Source organism: Eucalyptus grandis, chromosome 4, assembly GCF_016545825.1.
Source record: "Eucalyptus grandis isolate ANBG69807.140 chromosome 4, ASM1654582v1, whole genome shotgun sequence".
In the NCBI taxonomy this organism is placed as follows: Eukaryota; Viridiplantae; Streptophyta; class Magnoliopsida; order Myrtales; family Myrtaceae; genus Eucalyptus; species Eucalyptus grandis.
The window spans coordinates 6,039,133-6,057,299 of record NC_052615.1 but is presented as its reverse complement, the minus strand read 5'-3'; the positions used below and the strand labels follow the sequence as shown (position 1 = coordinate 6,057,299).

At 40.7% G+C, this 18,167-nt stretch overlaps 2 protein-coding genes across 2 annotated transcripts; one reads left to right on the top strand and one right to left on the bottom strand.

Annotated features, from left to right (window-relative positions):
* Positions 1–383: 383 nt before the first annotated feature.
* Positions 384–8,688, top strand: LOC104440782 (ornithine aminotransferase, mitochondrial). The gene is made up of 10 exons (XM_010053748.3): positions 384–693; positions 2,022–2,130; positions 2,362–2,592; positions 4,285–4,444; positions 4,658–4,713; positions 5,194–5,346; positions 6,073–6,170; positions 6,938–7,018; positions 7,397–7,630; positions 8,413–8,688. The coding sequence occupies exons 1-10, from the start codon at positions 548–550 to the stop codon at positions 8,549–8,551; spliced, it is 1,407 nt and encodes a 468-aa protein (XP_010052050.2). The 5' UTR covers positions 384–547; the 3' UTR covers positions 8,552–8,688.
* Positions 8,689–12,478: 3,790 nt separating this feature from the next.
* On the bottom strand, positions 12,479–16,445 carry LOC104440781 (F-box protein At5g46170). The gene is made up of 2 exons (XM_010053747.3): positions 14,922–16,445; positions 12,479–13,148 (listed from the first exon to the last, which is right to left on the bottom strand). The coding sequence occupies exon 1, from the start codon at positions 16,099–16,101 to the stop codon at positions 14,941–14,943; it is 1,161 nt and encodes a 386-aa protein (XP_010052049.2). The 5' UTR covers positions 16,102–16,445; the 3' UTR covers positions 12,479–13,148; positions 14,922–14,940.
* Positions 16,446–18,167: the final 1,722 nt, after the last annotated feature.

Genomic DNA, 18,167 nt, shown 5'->3' with positions numbered 1-18,167 from the left:
ATCAATGCATAAAGACCAACCTTCACAGACCTTGGTTATAGGAATTAGGGTCCCGAACCCGATCTTTGTGGACCTTGTGCCTAGCTTCGATGAGCAAGGTCCAAGCATTGAGATCTTGCACTCGGCCTCTGTGGACTTGTGTCGGGATGCCGGGGAGCTTGGCGTGCCCAGGTCTCTGGCTCAGCCTCCCTGGACCCCGCTGCCCGGCATCGGGGTCTCGGGCCCGAAATGAGTTTTGAGGGTGCGCATTTAGAAATGCCATTATCCAAAACCTCGTGCCCAAAACGGTAAATGTACGTGTCCAGCGCTAGCGGTGTGGGCCAGGCCGGATATTGCTTTGGGAAGTGTTTCTATGACTCGGATTATCAACATCCTCCGACAACAATTCACAGAGAGATAGACAGAGACGCAACATCAGCATCATCTTCTTCAAAACCGAGCTCAGAAGGAGACGCGGGGAAGCGCGCACGCCATTTCCGAACTCAATCATCATCACCTCGTCCTCCCCTCGGAACCAGAGCCGCAGAAGCGTCGGAACCCGATTCGGATGGCGGCGACGCGGCGGCCGTTGCAGCGCCTGCTGAGCAGGGGGTCCTTCGCGGGGAGGCGGGGCTTCGGAGCGCTTCCCGAAGGCACCAACCCGTCCTCCTCGCAACACCTCATCGATCTGGAGCACGAGTACAGCGCTCACAAGTCGGTCCTCTCTGCCCCTCCCTCTCTCTTTCTCTCTCTCTTTTTCTAATTTCGTCTCTGGTTTTGCTTGCTCGAATTCGGTTGTGGCTGCCAATTTTTCTTTTTTTTGGCGTCTCCGTTGCTTGGATGGTTCGGGGAGTAATGGGTTCTTGTCGAAGGAGTCGTTCGTTCTGCCGGCTTCCTGCATTGCTCCGGTCCTCTTCTCGTTCAGAATTTTTTAGAGTTCAGGGTCGGTTCCTTCGCAGACAAACGGATATCGTTGGCATGGTTTTTTTTTCTTTTTTTTCTTATCTTATGGGAAACTGAATCGATATCGTTTTTTGTTTCTTTGTTTGGCTGGAATTGTCATATGGGAATAATTTATTTTTCCTGACCATGAAAACGTTGTGTCTAAAGATGGGACCTTGGAGAGACGCCACCTCTGGGACCCCGAGCTGGAATTGAAGCCTAAGTTTTTTCGCAGATCATGAAAACATCTTCTGTTCCTTAGTTTTCGTAATCCATGCCTAACATCTCCTCTTCCAAAAGCCGGTTTTCCGAAAAAAAGGGCAGGCCTACTTTTGCGCAATATGCAATTATAAGCCTGACGTAAGGTTGATAATTTAATCACTTATTTAAAGAAAAGGTATTGATTCTTTGATCTATATAGATGATCCTGCCATTTGAAGTGGGTGGTAGGTTTTTTCTTCTTTTTTTCCTTGGACTCGTTCTGGCTGCTGGAGTCTGGCAATGTGTCTGTGAAGACTGAATGGATTTTTAGTGCCTTTTATTAATTTGTGGAAAACTAGTCTTGCATAGACTTTTACTTTGAATGGGGAGATTGCCATAGACTTTTACTTATCCCCTATCTTTTGCACGTGGTCCCAAAGATAATAGTTGTGCTAAAATCATCAATTGTTGGGTAGCTTTCTGGTTCTAGAATCAAGATACATGCTTTGCACGGAGACTTATTCATCCAATTTATGAAATGATTGGGATTACTATTGTGGCATGGTAGTGATGGATTCTTGTAGAACTGTGCTAGAATCTCTTGAATGTGAAATTACTTTACTGATGTAACTCATTAACAATTAAAGGAGTCAACAGTGGCAGAGTCTGGTTCTGGCATTTCGGGGTTAAATTCTGTTTGATTTTGCTCAAAGTTCAGAAGTGCATGTACCCGTATAAGTGTCAAGTGAATCACCAGTCAGATAATACCATTTAGCATTTTGATGAATGATGCTAGCGGAGTCCTTCTTTGAGTTCATAAATGAACGGGTTTCTCTTATTGAGACAAGTCATGCTTTGTTCTAACTTCTTATCTAATCATTTTGCTGGCTCAAATGCAGTTATCACCCAGTTCCTATGGTGTTTTCTCAAGCTAGGGGGTCATCTGTATGGGATCCAGAGGGTAACAAGTATCTGGATTTTCTGTCTGCTTACTCTGCAGTAAATCAGGTAATAACTTGCATGCAAATCTCTATGCCTTATGAATGAATTGATAGTAATTGCCTATCTGGTTATGCTTGAATGGATGAATTCTCAAAAAGAGATAAATGGCTAAGAAGCTGGTTATTAGTGGATAGACATTACCAATCTGAATTAGTGAAGTGGCTAATGCTCTGTTAACTTCCGCATATACTGAATTGACTTGACTTATGTGTTCAGTTTTGTGACCTCCTTCTCTAGGGACATTGTCATCCGAAGATCTTGACAGCATTAAAAGAACAAGCAGAAAAGCTTACCCTTAGCTCCAGAGCATTCTACAATGATAGGTTTCCAACTTTTGCTGAGCACTTAACCAGTATTTTTGGCTATGATATGGTGCTACCAATGAATACTGGCGCCGAAGGTGTGGAAACAGCTTTGAAATTAGCGAGAAAATGGGGTTATGAAAAGAAAAGGATACCAAAAGATGAGGTAATTCATACATGTTTATGCTATCGTATGATATTCAGATTGATTGTTGCATTTATCTGCATTGTGAGAAGCCTCCTTTGTTTGGTAGATGCTTGTTGAGCACCAGACAGATCCTTTTTTTTAACCCCTTATCTGAGAATTGACCAGTCACAACAGACCAAATACTAAACCATCTCCATGCATGGAGATTGCGGTTAATTTTCAATGATATATAATGTATCTTTGTGCACATGGGTTCTGCTTTCCATTTTTAACATACAAGGACTTGCTAGCTATCAAACTATGTAAGGTGATAAGCCTCAGGAATGCCTTTGCTCTCTCACTTAAGGCAAAACTGTGACATCTTATTATTTATAGTTTCTCAAGGAAAAAAGTTGGAACAGTAGATCATGTCATAGAAGGAGTATAAACTTAGATTAAGTGAATAGGTATGCTTCTGTTAGATTGTTGAGTACAAACAATCACAATTCATTTGGTATGTCAAGAGTGATTGGAAGTGCCTCATTCATGCAATATGCTGAAGGAATTATTAGATCTGCATTAGACAGGTTCATTATTGGTATCTTGAGGCATTTTTAGAAATTTTCTATGCTACAAGAGAGAAAGAAGATTAATTTTGTCAGTTTTAGGCATTTAGGAGTACAATTACAACAGGTAATGCAAAAGCAAGGAGGTCTTATATGCATGACTTATAGCTCTTTGAACTTGAAGGATCATTTGTGGGAACAAGAACATACAATCCATCAGAAAAGCATTCATATTCAGATTTCTGCCTGAATTTCTAGCATTTTAGCAACTTTCTTTCTTATGCCTGATTTGGCTTGTACCAGTACGCTTTGTCTGGTTCTTTCTAACCCAACTGATTTCCTCAATGAGGCTACTTGTTCATAAGCAGATGAATCTTCAACAAACTAAGCTGTATAATGTCCTGAACTTTATATTTTTTCTGGACCTGTGGGTTCCCTTTCAACATCTTTCAATTGCCATTTGGAGAAGACCCTTTCATCTCCTGTCTCTTAGATCCTCTGATTTGCAAATGGCCTGATCCTATTGGATCAACAGATGTCTCTGCTAGGTGCTACTTGCGATCTTCGCCCTTCATCTTCTCCTCTTTGATCCTAGCTAAAAATCCATTTAGTACAGAGAATCCATAAGTTTCTCAAATTAGTGAATAAGCAAGAAACAAAACAGGTCAACCTAAACATGGTATTGGGAATATAGAACTCTAAAAGGCTACTAATATAATTAGTTTCCATCCATTCTTCTTATTGCCATTTTGGACGTCCTTGTCTTGTCTCTTCCTATGACGCTTATCTATCAGTTCCATACATACTCTGAAGAACTATTGACAACTTGTACATATGCAAGGATGCATTACTTGATCTTGAGTGTTGCACTTCTGTCTCAAGTTAGCTTTTGCTTCCACTTTCTTATCCAAGGCCCTATGCCAGGAGATCATAAATCCTATGTGTTTGCCACAAATATAAGAACCTGCCAGAGGGTCGTTTTATTTTCTATTGTTTCTTTGCTTTAGTACCTAATGTGGATGACACCAAGCCATGTGATCAGCTGTCTCCTTAGTGGTGTTGGTTATTTATTTATGTGGCATGCTTCTTCATTTGAACAACTTCCATAAGACTAATTGAGATTTTTGTCCAACTATCATTCTTGCACTAATGGATTCATGTGCAGGCTATCATAGTCTCGTGTTGTGGCTGCTTTCATGGTCGTACATTGGCTGTTATTTCTATGAGCTGTGACAATGAGGCTACCCGTGGTTTTGGGCCATTGTTGCCCGGCCATCTCAAAGTTGACTTTGGAGATCAGGCAGCGCTGGAGAGAATTTTTAAAGGTCTAAACCAAAACGGAGTCTCTTTTGTTTACTTAGTCTATGGTTTCATAGTATGTTGATCATGCTTCATAATATATTTCTTCTGACTGGCCTAAGAATTCAAATATATGAGCTTCAGACTGAGCATTTTCATTGATACCTTTGATCTATTGAAACAACTTTGTTGTGACATTGTTGATCTAAGACTTATCATTCTTCTGTCTATGAGGTCAGAAAGTGGAGATCGAATAGCTGGATTCCTTTTTGAACCTATTCAAGGAGAAGCTGGGGTATGTATGACTAATGATCTTGACCAATTAAAAGAATGTTATCTTTTTCAGGGTATGGAGGGATGGGACTGTTTTAGATTGAAATGTTGAGGGCTTATCTTCGCCTTGTCTGGTGCCAACTATCTTCCTCTGTAGCTAGCAGTATCCATATGGATGGAAATTTATGTTGTGTGCATATATTTGTTTCAGTGCTATGCAACCTTTCATACTTGTTGAGCCTGAACAATGTCCCTAGGAGCATTTCTGATTCAAATATCCCAAATGGACAACTTTCTTTGATTCGCATTCTTGATTGTAAGAACTGTGTTTGTGTCCTTAAACCAGTCAGTTTTCAGACTCTTGACTCCTGTTTCACAAGGAAATCCGGTTAACTATAATCTAATATGACCTAAAAATTTTGGGCTCTGGGATTGAGTTCTCTCTTTGTTCCTTCTTCTCCTCACACAAATTTTTATATTATTTTTGCCACATTATTTACAGGTCATACTTCCTCCAGATGGTTATTTGAGGGCTGTCAGAGATCTCTGCTCAAAGTATAATATTCTAATGATTGCTGATGAGATACAAACTGGCTTAGCAAGGACAGGAAAACTGCTGGCATGTGACTGGGAAGAAGTTCGCCCTGATGTAGTGGTAAGGCATTGAATTACTCAGATCAATGACCATTTTTATCATTTCGACACACATATAATATTTCTGTGTTTCTTTTCATTGTTATTATTTTTGGTGTTGATCTTCCTCCTTATCTTTTGCCTTTTGACGGATGGATGATGTGTTTTCATTGCAGTTATTACTCGAGAATTGTTCAATTGTATTAAATTTGGTTAGCCCCTCTGGGATTATTTGGTTCGAGGAAAAATTATGTTAATTTCTATGCCCTTAGAGAAGAATGTGCATCTCTGCCTATTTCCTACAAAGCTCCTTTGAAGTTGAACGAACTGAAACCTTACAATTATTCTCCTGTCTACTGGTTTACTGCAGAGTGCTGATGCGTGGTAGAGAATGAGAGAATTATTCTATTCCTCAGATATACAGCTGAGAGTACAAGGCTAGAGGAATACACTTTTTAATCTTTAACATAAATAGAATCTGTCCAATATTCTAAAAATCAAAGTACACACTGGTGGTTATCAATTCAAACCACTTCAAGCAGAACATTTACTAGTTTTGTCAAGAATTCAATCTACACCGTGATATTCATTTGAGGAGTGACATAGTACGTTTCTTCTACAACCGTAATGGCACAATATACAAGAGCTGTATTGATTTTAATGTGAATGATGGGGTTTAGTCCACAAATTTGTGCTTCGTCATGTTTGCCTCCATGCATCTTTATTTGATCCTTCTGTATTTAAACAGATTCTGGGCAAAGCACTGGGTGGTGGAGTGATACCTGTAAGTGCAGTGCTTGCAGATAAAGATGTAATGCTCTGCATTCGACCTGGAGAGCATGGAAGGTTTGACAGTTGTGCCTTTTGTGAATAATATTTTGTCCCTTTTGTGAGTAGAATTCTCCTGAAAGTTGTATTTGCAATCTTACTTAGTAAACGATTACAGGGAGTTTTGGCTGCAGACATCTATTAAACCCCATATGACTTTCAAGATCTATTTCATTTTGTGATTAACCACAAAGTGATTAGCTGCCAGCTTCAAATGAAAATCCTTGCTTATTTCAAATGCAGTTTTAAATCGATTCTGTTGGTCCAACTCTTGAGGTGCTATGGCATTATTAATCCATACCATGCAGAATTTTGAAAACTGCTGACCAGACAAACATGTCGGAGTTGGTTGATTTATTAGCTTTTCTTCCCTTAATATTAGGTTTGAGGTTCTCTAGGATGGAGGTTCAACCAGTATATTTAGAACTTATACACTGAATGAATTAAAGAGTTGACAAGGTGGAGGTACAATAGGCTCCTGCGACAGAAACAGTCAAAAGCATATTGTATGAGGAAGCCTATGACCATGGTCATGTATCAGAACCTCTGACATTATGCTCTTCCCTGTAATAGAGTTTAGCTGCTGATTAGCAAGCTGCTTGTCTAACAACGTATTTTGCTTTTGTGATTCCTCAGGTCATTTTGTCACGTACTTATTTTTGGGTTCTTTTCTCATTCTTTCATTGTTTTTTTTTTTTTTTTTTTTTTTTGGGGGGGGTGTTGTTGTTCAAGGCTGTCTGGTATTATTTCTCACAACCCTTTCTCCATTTCCTTGTTGTGTGCAGCACCTTTGGAGGTAATCCTCTGGCCAGTGCAGTAGCAGTTGCTGCCCTAGATGTAATCAGGAGTGAGGGGCTTGCTGAGAGGTGTGCTTTTTCACTGGCTCTTATGTTGGATCATCCCTAGTGACTACCTAACCAGTCAACACCATAGTATTTTCAATACAAAAGTAGTGCCATGTTCTATTTGTCAGTGTCTTTTTGTCATCTCAGCATATTGGCTGTACTGAATGGTCACACCAAGAAAAAGGGCCAAACAATTCGACCATCTGCATATCATTGGCTCATTAACTTTTTGAAATTTGCAATGTCATTTAGCAGTTCTTTAAGCACAGACCACCTTTGCATGAAGGATTTATGACTTAAATTCGGTTCTCCCCGGGAGTATCTTGCATGCTTTCCTGTTCTATGCTAGTGTATTTACCTTAGTTATATTTCTAGTTCATGTCTGCTACTCTTTTACAGATCAGCCCAATTAGGAGAGGAGTTGAGGTCTCAATTAATTAAAATTCAGCAAAAATTTCCGGAGTTTATAAAAGAAGTACGGGGTAGAGGATTGTTCAATGCTGTGGAGCTGAACAGCTCCAATATGTTTCCCATCTCTGCATATGACATTTGTCTGAAGTTAAAGGAGAGGGGGGTTCTTGCCAAGCCAACGCATGATACTATCATCAGATTGACCCCTCCATTGTCAATGAGGTAATGTACATGCTTACAGTTACTAAATATGATTGATAAATCAATGCCTCGCATTTGAATGGGAAATTAGGAAGTCACATAGAGAATTGCTTTTATGATGTATCTATTCATATTGCCGCAGCCAGAGAGATAAATACAAATTGCAGCTCTCTGATCTTCTGGTTATGATGGTTGTATTTTTAAGATGTATCTTATCAATAAAGCCTCAGCCAGAGATAAGTAGAAGTGGCAATGCTCCAAATGTCTGGTTATGATGGTCCTTTTCAAAGAGTTCTGGGTGCAACATTACTTGTTATTTGTGGAATTTCTCCTCTTTTTACAAACAGAAGATCATACCAGTAGATGGATAGAGATGCCTCCTATATTCGCAGAATGAGGAAAAAATGGGAACCAAATTCTTTATTAACATATCATGGATGAAAGTGCCAGCAAATGATATCCATGCACATGCTGCCAAAAAATTTATGAAGATCATCTTAACCTATCACCTTGAGCAGAAGCTTGTAACTTTTTTTGATGAAACTTACTACCTACCACCACCCAATCTTTTGGGGCTTCATTGAGATGTATAGGTGGAGATCCTATGTCCTTTCGAAATGTATGCTTCCGATATATGTCTCTTGTTACAGATTCAGCTTTATCAAGAATTGAGGACTTATATCGCATGTGTTCTTTCTCAATTCTTTGTTTGGGTTTCAAATGTGCATGCTCTTACTTTAAATACTGAAGTGGTTCCATCAGCTGATGCCCACTGTCTTTGATGTTCTCTTGGAATTTTTTAGTGCGGGTGAGCTCCAGCAAGGTTCGAAAGCACTTAATGATGTTCTGGAACTGGACCTCCCAAAGATGTCGAAGGTGAAACCGGAGAAGCCATCCCCCACTTCCAGTGCATGTGATCGTTGTGGCCGGAAAATGTATTGACTCTTTGAAGTATATCTCAATCAAACGTGTATATATCATTTCTGTTTCTGTCTGGACAAATATAGCCAGTGCAGGTTCCACCTCATTTTCTGAAATAAGGCTCCACAGCGCTCGGCGCTAATGTTGTTTCTTCTCTCCCTTACCTTCCCTTTAATCTTTAGACAGAAAAGAAAAATGATTCTAATAATGGTATCTGGAGCATCTTTCTGTTAACATCAGTAATAGAAGTATAATCTCAGATGAAGCTCATTTACATATCGGGTACGGGCAGATGAGTTCTCATTGCAGTCACTCTTTGGTCCTGATACATTGTTGGTAATTGGAATTGCTCACACTTTAGTAAAACGAAAGTTGTGCATGGAATAGAAGCAGCAGACACTAGCATGATCAGCAACAACTTAGTTAAATAGTACTGTGATTTAGCTTTATGGTAGGTCTATAGGCGCGGCAATCATTTGTATATTATCTGATAACGTGCCGATGATACATGCGTTTTGTATTTGGCAACTTGGTCGGCGCTGGGAATTACCAACTGCTGGTCTAGTATTTTTTCCGTTGCCATTTGGTTGCTTTTGCCACGATGAACTCTTACTTATGTGATCTGTACGCTAGCAAATGCTATTTTCGGTTTTGGATCTTCCAATTGAGTCAAAGGTGGACCTGTCAAAATAGGGCTATGATCCATTTATTGATCCATATAAAATTAGACAAGTTATATGGATTAATTATATTCAGTAAATGGGTTTAGAATAGTGAAATGCAAAACAACCCAACCCATTGAGTGTTTTACGTAAAACTCTCAATGTCTTTTTAAACTCTATTTTTTTCTCCAGCCTAGTAGGATCATCTAAGAAATATAGTTCAGATAGTTAGAAATGTTACCATTCTAGAACAATGTCTCTAGGCTCTGAATTAAAGGTCAGAGTAATTTTCTGTTAAAATGCTGTCCTTTAAAGATTTGAACAAGAGTTGTTTGCCCACGGTAGAAAGGCATACCTGCAGGAAACTCACTCCGTCTTCCCTCGGTCCATTTCACTCTCTCACCCCACTCAATTTCGTGCCTACTCATTTCGTGGTCTCTTCTTAATTTGTATATAATTTTTCCTTTATTTAATTAAATATGAAGGTATTTTAGCAATATGAATTGGGTTGGATATGATTCACAATATTTGTATTGCATGGAAATAAGTTAAAACGGGTTAAGCAGATCAATTTGGATTAGACTATTTTCAGTCCAACTCAACCTAACCCATCTGTTTGATGGGCTTAGAGTGCAGGAGCCTGAGGCGTGGTTGTGCTGCATTTGGACTTGGTTGCTTTCGAATCGAAAGCAAACCCTCCCACTCTAGTCACCTAATCACCCCGTGAATACAGATGAGATTAAACAAAAGCTCATGCTTATCCTTGCTGATCGCATGATTCCTCTCTCAACTTTTGAAAGTGAACACTTCTATGCAAACGGTTTTATGCAATCTTTGGTTGCGACTGAAATAGTAGACCCAACGCTTGGTATAAACGATGATACCGTCAAAGAAGACCAAGACGAATGCAGGGACTTAGAACCGCCTGTAGAAATGTGCAAATGATATATGCTTGTGCATAGATATCATCTCCTAGTTCAATATAGAAGCATTCATGTCAGCTCAACTCGGTCGCCAGAATCAAATTGGCATATGAGTTATTGTCCGGCTCAATTTCGCAGTCCTTTCAGCACTTGTGTGTCGATTCGATACCATCACTGGCAGCTTAACAAGAATAAAGAAGGGCTTTATGATGAGAAGAGAACAACTTTTTTCTTTTATCAGCTTACAAGGATGAATCTTGGGATATGCCGCGTGCAATGCACTTGAACAATACCAAAATGCGGAAGGTTTCATCACGTATATTCTTGGTCCAGGGCTTGCTTAGGCCAAGAGGCAAGTTGCGTTTTCGTGTCAATAGTCATACCAACTAAAGCATATGAAAAAGCAGTAGCGGTGTTGCATTTTCGCTAAGTTCAGCTTCTCGTGCAAGTAAGCGCCAAGGAAAATGCGAATGCAAATTCAAAGGTGGCTGCGGCAGAGATTGAACCGGCCTCACCCCCACCGGCTCCTTCCTAAAACCAGTGCTAATCTTGCACGCGATACCACAAGAGCTGTCCTGCACGGCAGGATAGCAGGTAAGTAACTAGTGTGTCCAGGCTTTAGCTAGCTTAAACTCGATGGGACACCAGGGTTAAATGAGCAAATGGCGTAGTAGAGCAACCACAATGGACGAGAAGCAGCCCATGTTCTAAAGATTTTCATGTCCTACCAAAAGGATCACGCGTCGGTACTCCAGGACAAACGAGCCTTCCCATTATCATAGCGTCCGCGTAATCAGGACATTCTGTAATGCTGAAGAACTGCACGTGTGCCCCAGATAAAGGCACTCTCATATAAAGAAATCGAATGCCCGTTGGCATTGATGATTCTGTGAAGCAGATCGACACGCATTTCTGATTCTGACCATATCCTCATGCCCCACGAGCTGAAATTATTCTTGAGATTGGCCTTTCCTGGCACTCAAAAGGAGGACAAATCGACAGTCTGGTCCCCTTTCAACTACTTTTGATTCTAACATAACACCCCCTTCCCATGATGCTGTCCTCCTCACTTTCCCAAGAGAAGAGAACCGGACAGAAGGAGTTGGTGACAGCATCAATGAGGCAGGACAGGTTTTGCTGGATCCATCATTTGGTTAGAATAATAGAACCAGATGCAGATGCTCAATAAGAGGACATTATAGAGTTTGTAGATGGCATAGAAGCTGACGTATTCGAAGATTACTGTAGCTCGCTCAAGATCTGAAAAGCTCAATCACTGTTCACATGGAATGATGTTCGCGGCAATGCAAGCTAAGAAACCTCGTGTATATTTGACAATGGAAGGCGCATAGACAGCTCAGTGATCTTCATCACTCCAATAATTGAAAGGCCATAGAGCATAGACTCCTCAAAGAAAAAAGGAAAAAAGATAAGACAAAAAGCAGATATCTACAATGACACGGAACTAGAAGACTCGATATTCGCCTATCATTTAAAACCAACCCTTTTGAAACCGCTCCGAAAGTGGTTAGAGTGACAGAACAGACAGTCAAAAAGCAGGGCACTTTCTAAGGTCTAGCGTGCTCTTAAAGAGCAGGTGCATAGGTACTTCTCAAGACAGCATCATTTTTCCAACATCAAGTGAGCGAGGCTAACTTCAAAATTCTGACTTAGCAACCACCTGTACTGCTATACTAGAGAAAGAACGCCTGTAGGTGAATCTGAAGGTGACATCTCTTGGACCCACCTGTACTACTATACAACTCATTCTCTCAGTACACACTGAATGAGCAGGTGCATAGGTACTTCTCAAGACAGCATCATTTTTCCAACATCAAGTGAGCGAGGCTAACTTCAAAATTCTGACTTAGCAACCACCTGTACTGCTATACTAGAGAAAGAACGCCTGTAGGTGAATCTGAAGGTGGCATCTCTTGGACCCACCTGTACTACTATACAACTCATTCTCTCAGTACACACTGAATGAATCCAACAAATACTTTCTGGCCCAAAGCAGTAAAAATCATTTATTTGCAGGCACTTCCATCACTTTCTGGGCATTTTCCACTGCTTACATCCCAGCAAAATGATTGCAAGTGACAAGGGAACCATTTTCAAACAATGCTTGAATACAACATGCAGTACCACACTCTGGTCTAGGGGTCTGTTCAGCACGAACAACACTTCAACAATTAGGCCAATGGAAAACAACAGGAGGCACACACACCCTGGAATCATCTGAAAGTGCACCACTGCATCATTAGGATTGTCAAAAGAAGCAACCGCTTCACCTTATTAGGTATACAAGATCAGTTATCAACGAGTCACGCGTGAAAGAGAATTGTAAGAGAAGAAAAGGAAAGGGAGAAGAAAAGCCGATGTAAGCAGTACAGATTACAATGTCTGCTCGATCCTTATAACCATCATGGCTCTCCTACAGGTTTTAAAAGAAGCATGAAGATGCCAAACATGATATCATCCACCCGTCCCAGATAACTGGGGCCTCAACTCCTATTCAACATGCTATGATATCTTCACAACAAAGAACTAGTCATTTTTTATCATGACTCCTCATAAGCTCGGAATTCCACCGTCATAATCCTTTATTATAATTCACCTCAGCGGACTGTGCTGGCACGAGCATCAGGATTTCAATGCCCCACGGAGAATACACTGGTTTGTGAATTTCTAGAGTATATGTTCTTTACTACAATATTCACATGGTATGAGATTAAAAGTTGAGAAGACTACAAACTCAGGAATCTAACATCATTTCTATAGTTGTTGTGCTCTTTGCAAGTGTATGCCATAGGAAGTTGACCAGCAGATGCATCTCAAATATCAGCGCTTAGCACAGAAGAGAATCGCCGTGTAGCTCCTTCCCCCCTTCAATAAAAGTACTTCGCATAGACAGCACACCTTGGCTTACTTGAAGCTGCATTTGGCTGGTCCTAGCATCAACAAAATTGTGGTCTCATCCTTGACCCACCGGAAGGGTCCAAAGTTGTTTTCCTTTTCAGCAGTCAGCTTACCCTGAAAACATAATAGGTATGTCCCCACATGAAACAGCATTAATTTCTTTTTCATTTATAGGATAGTGTGATAGTGTCAGTACAGATATTCCCACCTAAAAGGTTGGCGATGAAACAATGAAGATGGGTAGAAGGTCATGCAATCAAATCACAGTGCATGTCTTAGAATAATCCCCACGTCGTCTCCAAAACAGAAGAAATTAAAACAAGATACCAGGTTCTAGTGGTAGAGAATCTACAGGTCCCAAAAACACTAAGCAGATTGGTAGAGCTTCCTAAGGCAGTAGCTTTTTTCAAAAAGGTGCAGTAACTCCAGCAAAGCATTTGGACAGAAAGGTTGAAATGGAAACAAGTACAGGCCACAAAACAACCCCCACAAGGGGGAGGAGGAGGAGGAGGAGCAGCAGCAGCTAATATGATGAACCTATAATATTTGCACGGGAATGCTTGTCGCAACTTTCACTCACCCCACTTTCACACGTAAAAGTCGCTTCTACAACTAATCACTAAATAATGTCTCCACATAATTTTATTTTCACTCCCAAAGAGACTAACTCTTTATCCATACAAGAGACTATACTGGCATTCTTTAACCATAAAGAGACTATATTGGCTTTCTACACACCATTACACTGAAATATCATTTTCTTAGCAATTGCAATCAATCCTTAAAAGAGTGCTATTAATTTTGTTTCCAAATGACTTGCGCTACTAATTAAATGATCAGTAAAACTTCATAGCAAAGGAAGGTGGAACCTACAGCGGTCCACACTTGATCTTAAAAAGCAGAAAAAGCTTGCTTTAGTAGTTTCTGCATCTTCTGCTTTTACAACCAAGACGTCTTCTACCTCAATAATCATTTCAAATGATAGTATCAGGGGAAAATCCATTGAAAGCAATTAACGCAGAACTCAGACAAAAATATTTTACATAACACTAAGTTATTACTACAATACATCATTTCCAATACCTATTGAAGCTGTAATTACAAGAGCGAATGTGATACCAAAAGATGCAGAAAAGAAAAACAGGTAATCAAGGAAGACTTCAAAATTATGGCGCTGAGGCAGTGACCACATTAATATCCAAGAATTTAGAAAGATCCACCTTAGAAAATAAAGTTTATGCTTAGAACAAGAGACAAAATTCCTTGTGGAGCCTCAAAACTAGAATTTCATACAGAGATGACTATCTGAAAACACCAAAACCTACCGAAAGACTACTAAAGGTTTACTTGAGTTTGAATGCTCACATCAAAATCCAATAAGTAGAAGAGCCATTGAAGACCGACCCAAAAAAAAAAAAAAAAAAAAAGAGCCATCGAAGAAAGTAATTAGAGACTCACCATCAAATTTAAAATCAAGAGATACAGAGGATCAGTCAGCTAGTGATGGCCCTTTGGGAGGAGCCAAGACTCAATCCACGCCCCAAAAAAATACCAATCCACAAAATAGAAAATATGACGCAACATTCCTTGCACCTGAACAAACTAGCTAAGCCATGACAAGACTATACCAATCTAGAAACAATATGTAAAACAACACTACCTCAAATTGCACGAAACCAAAAATATGAAGAAATCAAACCATTGAAGATGTACTGAGCAATTCATACAATAACTAATCTGCTAACTAATCTAGCAATCATTTCAATAATTATCGTACAAGCTAGTCAAAGCACGAGCAGACTATATGAATCAGCACGTTATGTAAAGGAATAATGCATCTTCGTACCAAACAAAATATATGAAGCACACAAACTACCAGAGATGTACCTGAACTTCCAGGGGGATATCAAAATGAGTTCATCTCCAAGCAGTAGGTCCTCCTTTTGACCAGCATTCTAGCCGCAGTTCCATAAGGCTCCTCGAATGCAGTCGAAATCCAAGACCCATCAGCCATGTCCTTCAACCCAGATTGCTCGCTAGGTCTTATGGCAACCAAAGTTGCCCCTTTAAGTACAACCCCATCAGGCAGTTCCAGGTGAGGCGCATACCAGAGCCTCATATTGAGCGCAGGAACCAATGTCCTCTTCGAAGCTGAAGAAGCTGACAAGGGTTTCACCCTCAGCTCCTCGAGCTGCTCCCTGTTCATGCACAACACTCCTTGCCCATCAGCATCCGTCAACACCAAGCTATCAAGAGTCTTATGCTCTGCAATTATGGGCTGCAATAAGTAGTGCCTTGCAGATGCAGCGATCAAGGAGCTTATCGTCCAAACAACCCTCAATTTGAGGCCTCCATTTGTGTAGAAGGACTCGGGAATGCTTCCATTATCGTCGTTCGCGCAACCCGCATCCGTTCCATTCTCAGAACCCACCAAATTCTTCACTGGCCCGGACCGCACGACCGAAGAAGCGCCCAAAATCACGCAATTGTCAAGCGTAGACCCGAAATCCGCCCTCCACTTCAACAGAATCCCACCATCGATCCCCAGCTCTCCGCTCGGCAATTCGATGCGGAGGAACCGAATCTCATTGAAATTCTTCAAGACCTGAGTAGGGGAGTGGTGAGTGACGCCGCCCTGGTCCATCTCGCCGTCGCGTTCGCTCCCGACGGCGAGCGAAGACGAAGACGAAGACGAAGAGGAAGGACCCGACTGGGCCCTCTTCGCGCCGGGGAACAGGCCCAGAGCCTGGAGGGGCTTCACGATGTTACCGAGGAAGGCCTGGAAGAAGCTGGCGAACGGGTTGCGGGCCTTGTCGGAGAGGGCGGCGGGGGAGGCGGACTCGTCGTCGGAGATGACGCAGTCGACGCGGACGAGGACGGCGTCGACCTGGGGGACCAGCTGGCGGAAGCGGCGGGAGACGACGCCGCAGCGGCCGAGGGCCTTGACGTCGGCGATCCTGTTGAAGATGAGGAGGAGGAGGGGGTCGGGGAGGCGGTCGAAGTGGTCGACCAGGAGGGGCGCCGGGTGCACCCGGGAGGAGCTCGGATCTGACCTCAAAGACGACATTTTTAAACGCGAATCCGCAACTGGCTTTCGGAAGGTCGGCGAGGCCTACGCGGACGCTCGTCCGGAGGAACTGCGACGTGGGTTTGTCTCCTCCTCGCAGTAGATCTACGACCCACCTAACGAAACCTAGAGATAGAAAGAGCAGAGAGAGAGCTTGGAGGTGATGAAGAGGAGGAGAGAGAAAGGAAGGAGGTGAGGTGAGAGAGAGAGAGAGAGAGAAGGAAGAGGAGGAGAGAGAAGTCTCTGTGGCTAATGTCTGTCCGGACATGGCAACGACTTCATCTTTTTTGTAGAGAAGAGAGAGAGAGATGAGAGTGAGCTGTTGGGTCTAGTGGAAGGAGGAGGGAGGCGTGAGGTGAACAGCAACGATTTGCAGGTAACCCCCCCATCCCATATTGTTTTTTTTTAGTTAAATATTTGGAAAAATAAATCAAATAAGATCTCAAATGACATGGTCTTTCTAAGTAAAGATATAAAGTAAACTTAGTTTCAAACGATAGCCTTAGATGTTTCTTATTTTTTCAAATAAAAATTTGAAATGAATTTTATTTTAAATAAGAACTTGAGTGACAATGACAATTTCAAGAAATTACTTGATTTTGTGATCAATCTAAAGGCATTTTTGTCATTTTATCATTCATTTAAATTTTTCTTCTTTTTTGCCAATGGTTGGTCTCAAGGATGGCAGGCCACCAATGATTCCTAGAGAGGGCTAGGGGAAGGCCACCTTTGTCGGCCACAAGCGAGGGACGGCCTGGGGAGGCCACCCTCTCCAACGACCGTTAGTGGATTGCCTTACCTTGGTGACCCTCCCCTAGGAAAGCCATAGGGAAGGGCCACCCTCACCACTATAAGATTGCCATAGGCAAGGGTCACGGCCCTCACTAATGACCAACAAGGACTTGCAGGTCCTTATTGAAAAAAAAAAAAAATTATCTTTTGACGAAATGCCTTTAACCAGTCGGCAACCAATGAGGTCAAGTCCTTATTTAAACTACCATGGCCATTTTCAGACTCCTATTTGATATAGAGTCCATTTTAGGCTCATTTTTAAAAAAATAATGACATTTCATACTTTTATTTGAAATTTTAATATTTTGATAAGTAAAAAAGGAATTTAAAAAAAAAAAAAAAACAAACCAAGATTGTGAAAATAAAATAAGCTTTCGAAATGGTTTACAAGATTGGTAGCTAGGCGCTGATGTCCCTTTCGTGAAACGGTGATAATACTGTGCACGGATTCTCTCAAATTCAATCATCCGCAACTTTTTTTTTTTTTTTTTTTGGTCGGTTATTATAGGCTACTTAGAAACCAAGAAAAGTGCGAAACCGCTTACTTTTGCAAACGATAGATTCTGACTTCAAAATCTTGGTCACATTAGCTTTGCCCAATGTCCGTTACCGACATCGTTTTTATCTTTTCCAAAAAATAAAACATTGTTCCATGTAATCTTTTTTTTTTTATTTCGAAATATATATAGTTCTACATGACCCCATAGAAATTTCGCACCAATAAAATTAACAACCAAACAACGTTAAAGAAATAAATAGAGTATATGTAAAAATAAATTGAGATGTATCCGGCAAGATTAGGACAACGCATTTTTTTAGGTGCGTTTCGTAACATTTCCGTTCCCGAAAATAATTTCTTTTAAAAAATAATCTTTTCATATTTCTATTTCCTAAATAATTTCATACTAAAATAACGCTTTTAGTAACTATATAAATTTCTATTCTCGAAATAAAAAAGAAAAAATAGGAACGTATTTGGTATGACCCATAAATTTTTTTTGTTTCTTTTATTTTTTAATAATTTTTGTAGATTTTCTTTTTTCCTCTTTTTTTCTTCTTGCTCGACGCTGGCAGCGGATGGCAGGGGCGAGGGGTGAAGAGAAATAAAAAGAAAAAAAAAACTTATTTTGAAAATTGTTTCCGGAAACACGAAGTTACTTTTTTTCTACTTCTTATTTTTATTCTAAATCTACTTTCCAGCTACTTTTTCATTTTGGGGAATAGAAAAATTAGTTGATGTTACCAAATGAATTTTCGTTCTTTTTTTTATTCCA